General features: G+C 38.5%; 1 protein-coding gene across 1 annotated transcript; it reads left to right on the forward strand.

Annotated features, from left to right (window-relative positions):
• The first annotated feature begins 9,844 nt into the window (after positions 1-9,844).
• LOC110214142 (uncharacterized) lies at positions 9,845-12,546 on the forward strand. Its single transcript, XM_078153804.1, is given in 2 exon segments — positions 9,845-11,526; positions 11,528-12,546. Coding segments are annotated over 2 exon segments (1,221 nt in total). The 5' UTR covers positions 9,845-11,077; the 3' UTR covers positions 12,300-12,546.
• The last annotated feature ends 905 nt before the right edge of the window (positions 12,547-13,451 follow it).

Consider the following 13,451-nt stretch of genomic DNA (forward strand, 5'->3'; position numbering starts at 1 on the left):
AATATACTATTGTGTTTGAAGCACTACTCTGAACCATGTTGAGATTAAATGAGATGGTGGTACCCATTGTCTTAGAGATGTAGCATTGTATTTCCAAGACTATTAGATTTGAATTTGAAAGAGCTGTGCTCTACCACTTACTAGCTGTGACTCTTACAGCTTTACTTCTTGGGAACTTGGTTTCCAAATCTGTAAATGGGGTTAGTAACACATTGCCACCTTCATAGAACTCTTATTAGATTCAAACGAAGTAATACAGATGATGCGAACTGTTATTGAAAGGCAGCTTTGTGTGGTGGTTAGAGACCTGGCCTCAAAGCCAAGGAAGACATGGGTTCAAGTCCTGCCTCTGATATGTACTGCCTGTGTGACCTTTGGCAAGTCACTTAACCTTTTAGTGCTCTAGGAAGCTCTCTGAGCAGAGAAGATGCCAACCTGCATTATAGAGATTTTCTTCACCTGGGATTTCCTATATGAATGAAATCACAGATTCGTCCTTAAACTGCTATGGAAAAGTTAATCTATTACTATAGCTGTATTGTAGGAAAGAGATGCAGAATTGTCATACAAAATAGAACATAAATGTGTTAGATACAGTGTTCTGTGAGGTCCAGGAAAAAGAAAGATTATATTTGACTTAGGAGATCATTAAGAGCTTCATTCAGGAGTTGGCATTTGATCTGGATTTTGAGGGTGGGTAGGATTTCAATAGGTAGAAAGTGGGAGAGGAGACCAAAATCTCTTTTCAAGTACCTCTCCTTGTGCTACTTTTGATAGTAATAACAGCTGATGTTTACATATGACTTATGAGATTTTTGAGATATGTAATATATATCCTGAGCATCACAACAACCTTGTGAGGTAGATATTACAGGTATTATCCCCATTTTATAGATGAGGGACTAAGGTTTGGAGAAGTTGACTTGCCCATGTTTATACAGCTAGACAGTATCAGAGCTGGGATTCCAACCAGTCTTCTTAATCCTATGTCCAGCACTCCTATACTACCACACTGGCTCATCCCATTAGAGAGTGAGTGAGACTCCCAACTTTTCTTGTCCTTTATTGCTGAGAGATAATTCAGCACTTGAGGTTTTAGCTAAATGATCATTTCTTTTCTACCTGGTTCTTGACTTCAGTTTTCTTCATCCTTAGGTTCTCACCTGTTCATGAGAACAGGAATCCTTAAGGACTCGAGGGTTGGAGACTGGTCAGAGGTCCGTGCCTGCTCTCATTGCCATAAGCTTCTCTTCGCCCAGGAGATATCTTGGGCTTCATCCTTAGGAGTCTGCTCCTCCATCATCAGCAACATGGTACTCGGCCCCTCTGGTCTTAGAGATCACCTAGTCCAGTACCTTTGTCTCCGAGATGAGAAAGCTGGGACTGTGGAGAGGTGAAAGGAGTCACCCACAGACATGCAGGGATTTAGGGCAAAGCCAGGACTAGACACTAGACATTCCCTGTCAGGATGTTCAGCTTAATCTCACTATTGCTGTTTTTGGTTCTTCATCTAGATTTAGTCTGTTTCAGTTTCTTTTCAATATATTTGTTTCATAGATTACAAAATTGCCTACTTGGAGGTTTTATTCCTGTCTAAAATATAGATTGCCTTCATCCTAACTTACAATTTACCTTCCTCCCCCAGAAATGGAGATGAGGGTGGAGGAGGATAGCAAATTAGTGAATCTTTACTCTCATTGCATAGAAGCATATACCCTAAAGTGAACCATCGTCAGAAGCTACAAAAAGCTTATAAGACTTTAATAGACTTCAATTCACTCACTCGTCACCATATATTGGCTTGCCTTGTTATGGCAGAATTTTATAAACTTGTTCTGTAGTTTGTGGTTTAGTTTCAGGGTTTGGTGTTGTCATTTTTGTTTTGTTTCATTTTTTCCTTTTTAGCTTTTACTCATTTGTATAAACTAGTGTTATTTATTTGTTTCTTCCTGCTCTTAGCAAAACATTCCAATATCTTTGTCACCCACAAAGCACTTATTCACAATTTTCTTTAATTCATTTGAGTATGTGATATGTTAGAGTCTTGACTTTGATTCTTTGTTACATATGCAAATTAACATTCACAGAGGTTCATTGTGGGTTTGTTAATGTATCCATTGCCTTCCTCAAAGTCTTCTTTGGATGCCATATCATGCCACAGACATGACTCAGGGCTCTCAAATTTTGCCAGAGGAATATAAGCTCTAATAGGTTCTACTAAAATAGAAAAGCTTCCTGGACTAGCCCAGTTCTGAGAGGAACCTTGCCAGATACTGTAGTGTCCAGCTGGTGTTTATTTTAGTACAAGAAAAGGTCTCATATAGGTGATAGTACTTGAGATAAGCCTTTTTCTTTCTTTCAGACAAATTGTTAGTTTCACAAAACTGTCTATATCTTGCCACTTGCCAAGTAGCAGAGGTTCCCAAAGTGGGTGGTACTGCTCCTGGGAAGCCCTGGAAGGGTGGGGGTGGGATGGTAGGAGCCTCAGGTGCAATTGAGGGGCATTGAATAAAAATAAGGAGGTGATGGAAGCATGAGGAAAGAAGAGAAGGTGAGAAAATTTTGAAAAACTGTTCATACATGTTTCATTTGTTGTGTAACAGAGTTAAAGTTTCCAAATAAACACACAAAATGCAAGTTATTACCAATCAGTGGTCAAGTCCACTGACAAGTCTTAACAAGCAGGTGTTGGCAGGTAAGTGTGTCATGCATTGTTAGGAAGTCCAGCATGAATATGTGCGTGTAATGATTTGTTTATAGTACAATACTATACAGTTACATGATGCAGTATTGCGTCATCAAAATTTCAGTGCAAGAAAAACCCTACAAATTTACCATAAATTATTAAATTTAAGATGTATAATTTTTTAAAAAAAATTTATATTTTTAAAAAATGACACAAATTTTTTAAAAAAGGATTAAAGAAAGTATATTTCCAGGGGTGTGCTGATTAGGTTTTTTTTGTTTGTTTGTTTGTTATTGTTTTTAATTTTAAAAGAGGGTGATAGGCCAACTAAATTTGGGAACCTCTGATCTAGTCTTGTACACCTGTGCTGGAATTCCTGTTCCTGCACTCAGTTTTCTGGTCTACCTTAGTCCCTTTAATTTCAATATTCCAGGTGTTTTTATCTGATAACCCTTTCATCTGTACTGATTCAGACCCCAAACATCACTCTTTCTCCTGGGGAGGTGGTCCTTGAGATGAACCTTGAAGGGAGATAGGAATTGTAAGAAGTGGAGGTGAGGAAAGAGTATACCGTCTGGGTTACTAACTCTGCAAAGGAAGAGAGATGGGATTAGAATTTCATACATGAGGAAGAGCAAGTAAGCCAGTTTGGCTGGGACACAGAATACACAAAGAGGAAAAAAATTGCAGTTAGCTTGTAGTGGTAAGCTGGAGCTGGATTGTAAAGGTCTTCAAATGCAGGAGGAGCTTTTATGTTATCTTAGAGGCAATAAGGAGTTAGTGGAGCTTGTTGAGTAGTAAAGTGACATGGTCAGACCTGTATTTTAGAGATATCAATCTGATAGCTATATGAAGGATTGATTGGAGAGGGAAGAGCCTAGTGATACGGAGACCAATTAGGAGGCTATTGGATTAATCCCAGGAAGAGGTGATGAGGACCTGAACTAGGGTAGTAGCTGTGTAAGACTTAGCAACTGACTAGATGGAAGACTCAGGGAGAGGGAAGAGTCAAGGTTGCAAACCAGGTTGGCTAGAGGGATTGTGGACCCCTTAACAGAAGTAGGAAAGTTGACAATAGGATTTTAGAGAAGGAAATTGGAAAACATGCTCTGTTTTGGACATATTCAGTTTCAGATGCCTATGAGCTGTCCATTTGGAAATGGCTAATAGGCTAGTGGTAATGCAGAAATAGAACTCAGAAGAAAAACTATGATGATAGATTGATCTATCTGCAAGTCACCTGCATAGAGATTATAGGATCATAGATCCAAGATGGAAGGCTCCTGTGAGGACATTTTAGTTCATCAGTTTACAAATCAAATGAGATAACATTTGTGAAGCTCTTTGCAAACCTTCAATATAAATGCTTGCTATTATAATAATTATTTACGTATGAGGAAACTGAGGCCCAGGGAAGTTAAGTGACTTGCCCAACATCACACAAGTAAATGTCAGGCAAGATTTAAAGCCAGGTCCTTTGATTCAGAGTCAGTGTTATTTCCCCCATGCCATCCTGAGATGATAATTTCTTCATGAGTTCTTGCCAAAGCATACAAAGGAGTTGGTTTGGGGTTTTTTTGTGATTTTTAAGACAAGTAGCATCATTTCATGGGACATTTGATCAATGTGTTTATGATGAAAATTTGTGCAAAGACTACCATGAAAATAGTTGTAGCTTATGCATTATTGTAGATGATGGAGAAGCAGAGAAATTCTACCAAGAACTCAATGAGACCTTTTAAATTAGAGCAACTTGTACTTTAGTGCTTGGTGACTCAGCTGTAAAAGTGGCAAATTATATACACATACATACATACACATGCATTATATATGTATATATGTTGGATAATATGACTTATGGTTAAGAAAAGATGCCAAAGGTTTCTAGGCTACATAGAAAATCTAAAACATTCTAAGGAGTGCAGTCTAATCAGGAATGAAGAAATGGCTGGCCTAGGATCCCTTCTTAAATGGAGGATTTGGAAGGAGCTTTATTCTTCTCCCTTCACTTTTCAACCTTGCCTTTGGCGAACCAGTTCAGCTGTACACTATCCTTCACACATCAGTTTAGTCCCCCTTTATACTATTGCCAGCCATGCTTTGACAAGCCCTAGTCTTGAATTACTCCCACAATCTATTGCCTTCACTGCTTTTCACATAAAGATAAAGAAAATCATAAGCCACACTGACTGTAGCCATTACAAACTTGTTACATAATATCAGTTGGACCTTCAGTAAGTGTAGTAAGGCAATCCTTTTCTAGTTCCCTAATTGATTTACTATGTTACTCACCACAGTGGCTACTCCAGACCTTTTCATCCATTCTCAAGCCTCTCATGTCACTCCCTGCCTCAAGTATCTCCCATTCTGTCTATCCTCTAATCAGTTGCTAAAATAATCTTCCTAAAGCATAGGTTTTGCCATCTCAGTCCCTTCCTAATTCAGAAAAAGTTAACAGAATTGCAATGTCTGAGTGGCAGATAGGAGGCAGATCTCAGTGCCAGGTGATGGAAGGACTGAGAAAGGACAAGGGTTAAAATGAAAATAAGTTTGCTGATTATGGAGCAGACCTTCCATAGAGCACAGTAGAAGGGGCGGGTAGATCTGGAGTGGTATATTTTTGTAGTATGGCTGAATAGCAGAGAAGTGAGAGAGAAAGCAGCTGGGAGTGGAGAACTGGGCTTGTCTTCAGCAGCCTGGGGATCACAATCAGCAGGAAGAGAAGAGTCTGAGGAAGTGGGAATATAATAGTCATTGAGAAATGAACCCAGGCAGGATACCAATGGTTAGAGATAGGCCTGTTGAGAAAGGCAGGATATTAGGCTATTTGAAGTCTAGCCTTGTTGTCAAATGGTGATGTCGCCTATATAACCTCAGGAGGCTAGATGCCAGCACACAGGAATAGGTCCTGGTGTGTCCTGGGAGAGATCATTTAGGAGGCAGGAGGTAGCAGTGGAAATTAGGCCTTGTGGAGATGGGTTGTGAATCTTAGATGCAGGAAGGGTGACTGTATTAGACTAGTATACGTAGAATGGAGTCTGGACTGAAAGTGACATATTTGAGAGCATTGAGGCAGTAACTTTCAAGATATCTGAAAAGAGGAGGCTATCAAATGCATAGAAAAAAATCAGACATCACAGCTGAAACAAGGCAATTGGTAAAATATACCTGGTTTACTTCACCACAGATTTCAGCTTTAAGTATTCTGGTTGGTTTCTTAGTTCGTCCACTAGTAGCAGATCACTGATATCACTGGAACATATATGGACCCCAAGTGGCTGTTTTACCCAAGATGAGATAACTTCCTATTTCCACATCTCTCAGCAAACTATCCACTATCCTTGCACCTTATCACTCAAGGTCATCAGAGACCAAATTGCTTATACTGACATTGGTAGAAATAAAAAAATTTTCATCATTAATTAATTAATGTTAATTAACACATTAATTAATAGTTCGCACCATAGATGTCAATCCATTTTTCATTTTCAGTTTTCCTAGCAGTTATCTAATATATTTTTAAGCTTAGTAATACATACATACATACACATATATATCATATATATACATACATACAAACATACATACTTATAATCACATACACACATACACATACCTCTTGTGCATAGAAATAAATAAGTATTCCTCATATGGTTTGAACTTTAATTTTGAGCTTATCCCTGAGCCACCAGTAATGTGTTGTATCAGGAGCCTGTGACCTTTGAAGATGTGGCTGTATTTTTCACCCAGGAGGAATGGACGCATCTGGACCCTGCCCAGAGGGAGCTCTATGGTGATGTGATGCTGGAGAATTATGGGAACCTGGTTTCATTGGGTAAGATCTCATTCCAACAGTTAGCTTCCAGAAAAACCTTTCTTCCAAGAAAAATTCAAGGACCTTCTTCTGAAGCCAAAGAGATAGTTCTCTCTGACCCCTTCCTGTTATGTCATCTGTGTTATTGGGTTTTTTCTCTCCATCCTACACATGTAGGGCTGGATTTGAGTTCTGAGACTGTTATGATTTCTAATCACAAATGATAATGTTCCATTTCCTTCTCCATATTCAGGACTACCAGTATTTAAACCTGATGTCATCTCCCAGCTCAAGCTGGGAGGAGAGTCATGGGTGCTGAATGATCCTGGAATTAAGGAAAAAGAGATCTTTAGAGGTGTGTCAAGAGGTGAGTAAATAAGAGCCTGTCCCATTGGAGACAAAGAAAGAAAAATAACATAGTAACTTTATGATGTACAGTTTGAAATATCAGAGGAAAATTTTCCCTAGGCACCTCACTTTTTCTTCTGTGAATGCCAAGTTGCCTTAAAGTGTCCTCTCTTCTGTTTATTACCTTTTTCTCAACCATAATAATTTTTCTAACTCTCCTCTGTCTACCTCCTTAGTCTCTCTCTTCTGTAGGAATGTTAAGAGGGGGAGGGAGAAATGGTTTATAGGGTCTTTGGCCACCTATTTTCATCTACAAATGAAAGGCAGTCTGGGGTTCAGAATGCTTCAGCTATCTTCTATATAAAGAGAAGTACTGATTTGTTCTGAGATACTCTGTTACTAGTAAAAAGCTTCTCCTAGAGAGAAGGGATGAATCTTTTGCAAATTATTTTGCCGAAGTGGTCCCCATCTCTAATATCACTTTGTCCCTAAACCATTTAGTTTTGGCCATCTTTGATGACCTGTCATCTCCATTTCTGTATTGTGTTCACCCAGTTTACCCATTTATTAAATACCTGTTGTGTTTCATCCTGGGAGACATACAAAGTTTAGCTAAAAAACTATCCCTGCCTTTTTGGAATTTATAGTATAGTGAAAGATATGATACATACACTCAGATAACTATAATTATAGTACATGGTGTTGTATTAGAAATGCATTATAGGGGAGCAAGTTTATACCTGTTCAATCCTCCATTGTCAAACAAAACGTTATTTGTTCTCTTTCTTTTCTGGTATTGAACATCTTTCCAACCTTGGCCACATTTGTTCCTTTTTCTGTTCTTTCCTGGCTTTAAAAAAAATCCATACCTTTGTCACTGACAATCATGTGTGAATAGGTCTCCTATTCATGGTTGTTTTTACTATTAATTTAACTATTAATTTGTTTAACTGTATGCTATAGGCTTTCAACTTTGTTTCTACTTAAGTAAATTAGTTGTATGGAGACTATTATAGAGAAGTCATATATCTATTAAAAGGTTAGAATTTATTAGCGATAAAAAGGATACTGTATGAATGAATGAATGAAAGAAGAAGAAGGAGGGGGAAGGAAGGAAGGAAAGAGAGAAGGGAGGAAAGAAAAATTTGTAAGTGCTTAATATAGGCAAAACACTGTGCTATGTGTTTACAAATAGAAAAGCAAGATAGTTTCTGACTTCACATTCTAATAGGAGGAGTTAACGCATATAGGAGGGTTCAGCTATAAGGCATTGGTCACATATATTTTCTATATCCTTCTTAAATCATTCAGGCTTCCTGTTTCTCACAGTTACAGTGCTGTAATCACTGAAATCTTTATCTGTTAGATAGATTTTTGATCATGTCAGAAAGAGTGTCATACTGAGGTTTGAGTACAGCTATATCAGGTTACCAGTTCAAGATTTGACAAACTTTAATTACTGCCTGTTATGTGAAGAATACTATGCTAAATGCTGTGGATACAAAGACAAAAATGAAAGTCCTTGTCCTCAGGAAGCTTACAGTTTACAAGGGGGATAATGGTTCTTACACAAATGTATCAGGTTCTTTATGTTGGTTTAATATAAGGAAAGCTTCATAACAATCAGAAGTGTCCAAAAGTGGAATGAACTGACTTAGAAGATAGTAGTTCCTTATTATTCAAGGTTTTCAATCAATATATGAACTTCACCATAGTTGTAAAGATGATTCCTCTTCAAGTATGGGTTGGACTAGATTATTTTTCTGAGATTCTTTCTGATTCTGTGATTCTATGAATCTGAACCTTGGATGGTTCTCAAGATACCTGTTTTATCTTCCTCACTTTCTTTTATAGGATCATAGATTTAGAGCTGAAAGAGACTTTAAAGGGCATTGAACCTACCCCCCTCATTTTACAATGAGGAAACTGAGGCACAGGGAGATTAAGTGTCTTGCCTGTGGTAACATTGCTGGTATCTGAGGTGGGATTTGAATTCAGGTCTTTGTAACTCCAAATACCCCATTCCAATTAAAATTAATAATCTAGCAAATAAATTTACCTCTGTCAGAGAGAGAGAGAGCTCAGTGTCTCAGTTAAGGCCTGGGTGTTTTGTTAGCATAGTTGGTGCCCAAGAAGTTCTTGCTTCTTGTAAATAGGTTGTTTCAAGATCAAAGAGCAGGATTGGGCAGTGGGAAATTTATTTCTGCAGATGCAAGCCCCAATACCTTAGCCTTCAGCCTACTTTTATAAAGACCTGCAGTGTCTTCATCCCAGACTTAATTCAGAATTTCTCTACCCCAGAAAATAACAGGAATCCAACAGACTCCATCCTACAGCAATATTCTGTATTAGTAGATCCCTGTCTTTAGTAACTCAGCTGTGAGCAGTAATGAGTCAAAATCAAAAACTGCAAGGAGCTTTTAGATCTTTTCTAACCTAACATTATATCACAAGCTAGTGGTTTTTTTCTCTCATGGAATTCAAGGCTCTTCATAACCTTGTCCCCTCCCTTTTTCCAAGCTTCTCACCTCCCATTCCTCACCATGTACTCTTGGATCCTCTGACACTGGTGTCCTGGCTGGCTGTCCCATGAGCAAGACAATAATCTTTTGGCTCTGCATATTATCTCTGGCTCTCCCCCTCTTCCTCCTCTGCTCTAACTACTGACCTCTCCCTGGCATCCTGGCAACTAAAATTTCACCTGCTATAGGACACCTTCCCCAACCCCTCTTAATCCCATTGCTTTCCCTCTATTAATTATTTCTTATTTATTCTGTATATAGTTTGTTTGTACATATTTGTTTGCATGGTGCCTCCCCTGTTAGATTATAAGCTCCTTGAGGACAGGAATGTCTTTTGCCTTTTTTTTTTTGTATCCCCAGGGCTTAGCACAGTGCCTGGCATGTAGTCAGCACTTAATGTTTATTGACTGGCTGACTGATTCCTGGCAGGGATAGATATGCTACTCTTTATTTGAGAAGTAGACAGTAATATCTCCTCTTCAGTGTCATTTCCATTAGTTAAATCATTTTCAGTGGAAAAAGCAATGTGCTTACAGTCAGGAAGGCCTGGATTCAAATTCTGCCTCAGACCCTTATTGGCTCTATGTCTATAGTTAAGTCACTTCACTTCTCTGAACCTTAGTTCCCTCATTTGTAAAATGGAAACAATACTGGTATTACCTATCTCACAGGATTGATGTGAATATCAATGAGATACCATATTTAAAGCACTTTGTTAACCTTTAAGCACCACCAAGGTAGAAGATATCGTAAGTAGAATCTCAGTATGTTTCTCTTGCCCATTCCTTTGAAATTTGCATACACTTGTTTCTTTTGCTATTCCATTCACCCCCCTCCCCATTTGCAACTTTCTTGACTGTTAATTCATTTGTCTTTCATTCCAGATTCTTTATTTTGTTTCTTTTTGTAGAGAAGATGTCTAGCTATTCAAGAGCCATGATTTCATGGGAAAGAGGGTAAGGAGGAGACCTTGTGGATGATAGATTTTTACCTCTAAACTGGCTGCATGTGTATTTTTAAGTGTGAGTTTTTAAGTCTTGGATTTTTTTTAAGTCCAGATTTTAATAATCTAAAGTTCACAGAATTTAGAACTAGAGGGGATCTTAAAGACCATCTAGTCCAACCGCTCATTTTATGTAGGAGAAAATATTCCCAGACTGGTTAAGTGACTTGCCTGGTGTCCCACAGGCAGTAAGCAGCCTTGATTCCAAATCCAGTGCTCTTTCCAGTGCACTATTACTGGGCATTGCTTTGTGTGGCTGTATCTACATGCTATTATCACCCACATAATGATAGGTTTTTGTTTGTTTGTTTCAGGTTTTAAGAAAAAATCTGATGACAAAGATTTTTTTACTCTACTTTCTAAAGAAGTAAAATTGCATGGAAGGGTATCAGAAGAACTCCTAAGAGATGTTAACCAGGTCAGGGAGTTAGGAGAAGCCTATGAACTTAATAGCTCTTTAGAGAGAAAGAGAAGAAATACCAAAGGAGAGAAATGTCTCCAGTCTGCTTCCCGGAAGAGATTCCCAGCATGTCACAGTCTTCTACAGGAAAACAGTTAGACAGGAGAAAGGCAAAAAATATCATGAACTTGGAAAAAGCTTTGGTTACAGACCCAAACTTGTTATACATCAGAGACATTCTACAAAAGAAAGAGTGCATAAAGGTAATACTCGTGGCCAAAGTTTTGCCCAAAGTTCTGCCCCCATGCACTATAAGCAAATTCGTAGTAGAGAGAAGCATTTTAAATGTGATGAATGTGAGAGAGCCTTCACTCATATGGCAGCTTTTATACAGCATCAGAGTGTTCACACTGGAGAGAAACCTTATGAGTGTAATGAATGTAGTAAGGCCTTTAGTCGACGTTCAGTCCTTATTCGACACCAGAGAACTCATACTGGAGAGAAACCATTTGAATGTAGTGAATGTGGAAAAACCTTTAGTAGAAGCTCAGGTGTTAGAAAACATCAGAAAATTCATGATGGAGAGAAGCCCTATGAATGTGATAAATGTGGTAAAACTTTCGCTCATCTAACAGATGTTATTCAACATCAGAGAATTCATAGTGGAGAAAAACTTTATGAATGTCATGAATGTGATAAGGCCTTCAATTATGCCTCAACTCTTACTCGACATCAGAAAATTCATACTGGGGAAAAAAACCTACAAATGTAATGAATGTGGAAAATCCTTCACCCATTTTACAGGTTTTATGTACCATCAGAGAATACATGCTGGTGAGAAACCCTATAAATGTAATGAATGTGGGAGAGCCTTCAGTAGCAACTCACTTCTTACTGAACATTGCAGGATTCATACTAGTGAGAAAGCTTTTAAATGTAATGAATGTTGGAAAGGCTTCAGTTACATCAAAGGTTATAGTCAGCATCAGATAATTCATAGTGGAGAGAAACCATTTGACTGTAGTGAATGTGGAAAAGCCTTTAGTCGCCATTCATTCCTTATTCGACATCTGAGAGTCCATACTGGCGAGAAACCATTTGAATGTAATGAATGTGGTAAAGCCTTCAGCAGAAGGTCAGTCCTTCATGAACATCAAAGAATTCATACTGGGGAGAAGCCATATGAATGTAATGAGCGTGGGCAAGCCTTCAGTCAGAGCTCTACCCTTATCCAACACCAGAGAATTCACACTGGAGAGAAACCTTATGCAGGTAATGAATGTGGGGAAGCTTTCAATACCAGATCAGGCCTTAGTGAACATCAGAGAATTCATACTATAGAGAAGCCTAACGAATGTGATAAGTGTGGGAAAACCTTTGATAGGAGATCAAAACTTACTCAACATCAGAGAATTCATGCTGGAGAGGAGTCATGTGAATGTAACATATGTAGGAGAGTCTTTACTTGCCATTCACTTCTCAGTCAACACCAGTATAATTGCACTCAAGTTAATTTGGAAATGTGATGGAAATGTAAAGGAGAACTTTGTTGATTGGAGTTCATAATAGGTTAAAATCCCATAACAGAATGTAAATTTTTTAATGGCAGTTGCTAATTTTTATTCTAATTTAGTTTGTACAGCAATCTAGCCCAGTGCCAAATGCAGAGTGATAATAAAATATGTTTTTGGTGATGGAATTATTAGACTGATAATTATATAGAAACCTTCAGTAATAACTCCTCCTTCAGTCACAATGAGAGAATCTCAATCCAATAATACCTAGGATGATAACAAAAAGGAATATTAAATTTCTGCTCTGACCTTGCTCTTTGCCCAAAAGTGGTATGAATTGGATAAAACAGCCTAACCTCTCTCCCAGTGGTACCATTTATCCCCTTTGAGTTTGGTGGTACCATTGCCTGGCATTGGGAAGTTTGGCATCAACAACTGTGTATAGGGAGTGTGGCAACATCAGAAATGTTATATGTTAAATTTCTGAATGGTGATATTCTTTTTATTTTTTTGGCCAGGCAATGGGGTTAAGTGACTTGCCCAGGGTCACACAGCTGTTAAGTGTTATGTGTCTGAGGCCAGCTTTGAACTCAGATCCTCCTGAATCCAGGGTTGGTGCTCTATCCACTGTGCCACCTAGCTGCCCCAGTGATATTCTTTAGGCTATTGAAAGTTTGATTTGGAGAGACTGGAAGATCTTAGAGTTTGGAATGGTCCTTAGAGGTCATCGAGTCCAACTTGTAAACAAACAGTAGCTCCCTTTACACAATAATGGTAGCTAACAGAACCTTGAAGATTGGCATCTCTCTTTCCATACATCATCTTATTCAGTCCTCACAGTACAATAGCTCTTCGGGGAGGTATTACAGATATCCTCATTTTATAGGTGAGGAAAGACTCTCAACGAGGTGAAATGACACGCCTGTGGTCATACAACTAATTTCAAAGGTAGAATTCAAACCCAGATATGCCTACTCCCAAGTCCAGCATTCCAGCTCTTCTGCCTTGCTGTTGCTGTTGTTCTGCCTTCTTGAAAAGCCTCTGCTTAAAGACCTTGTGTGATGGAAAAGCCACTATTTACTGAGGCAGCCCATTCTACTTCTGAACAAGACAATCTAACTAGTGATACGTGTTTTCCTTATATGTCACAGAAATCTGTCTTTG

The sequence above is a fragment of the Phascolarctos cinereus genome, unplaced genomic scaffold (assembly GCF_003287225.1).
Source record: "Phascolarctos cinereus isolate Bilbo 61053 unplaced genomic scaffold, phaCin_HiC Scaffold_4;HRSCAF=312, whole genome shotgun sequence".
Taxonomy (NCBI): Eukaryota; Metazoa; Chordata; class Mammalia; order Diprotodontia; family Phascolarctidae; genus Phascolarctos; species Phascolarctos cinereus.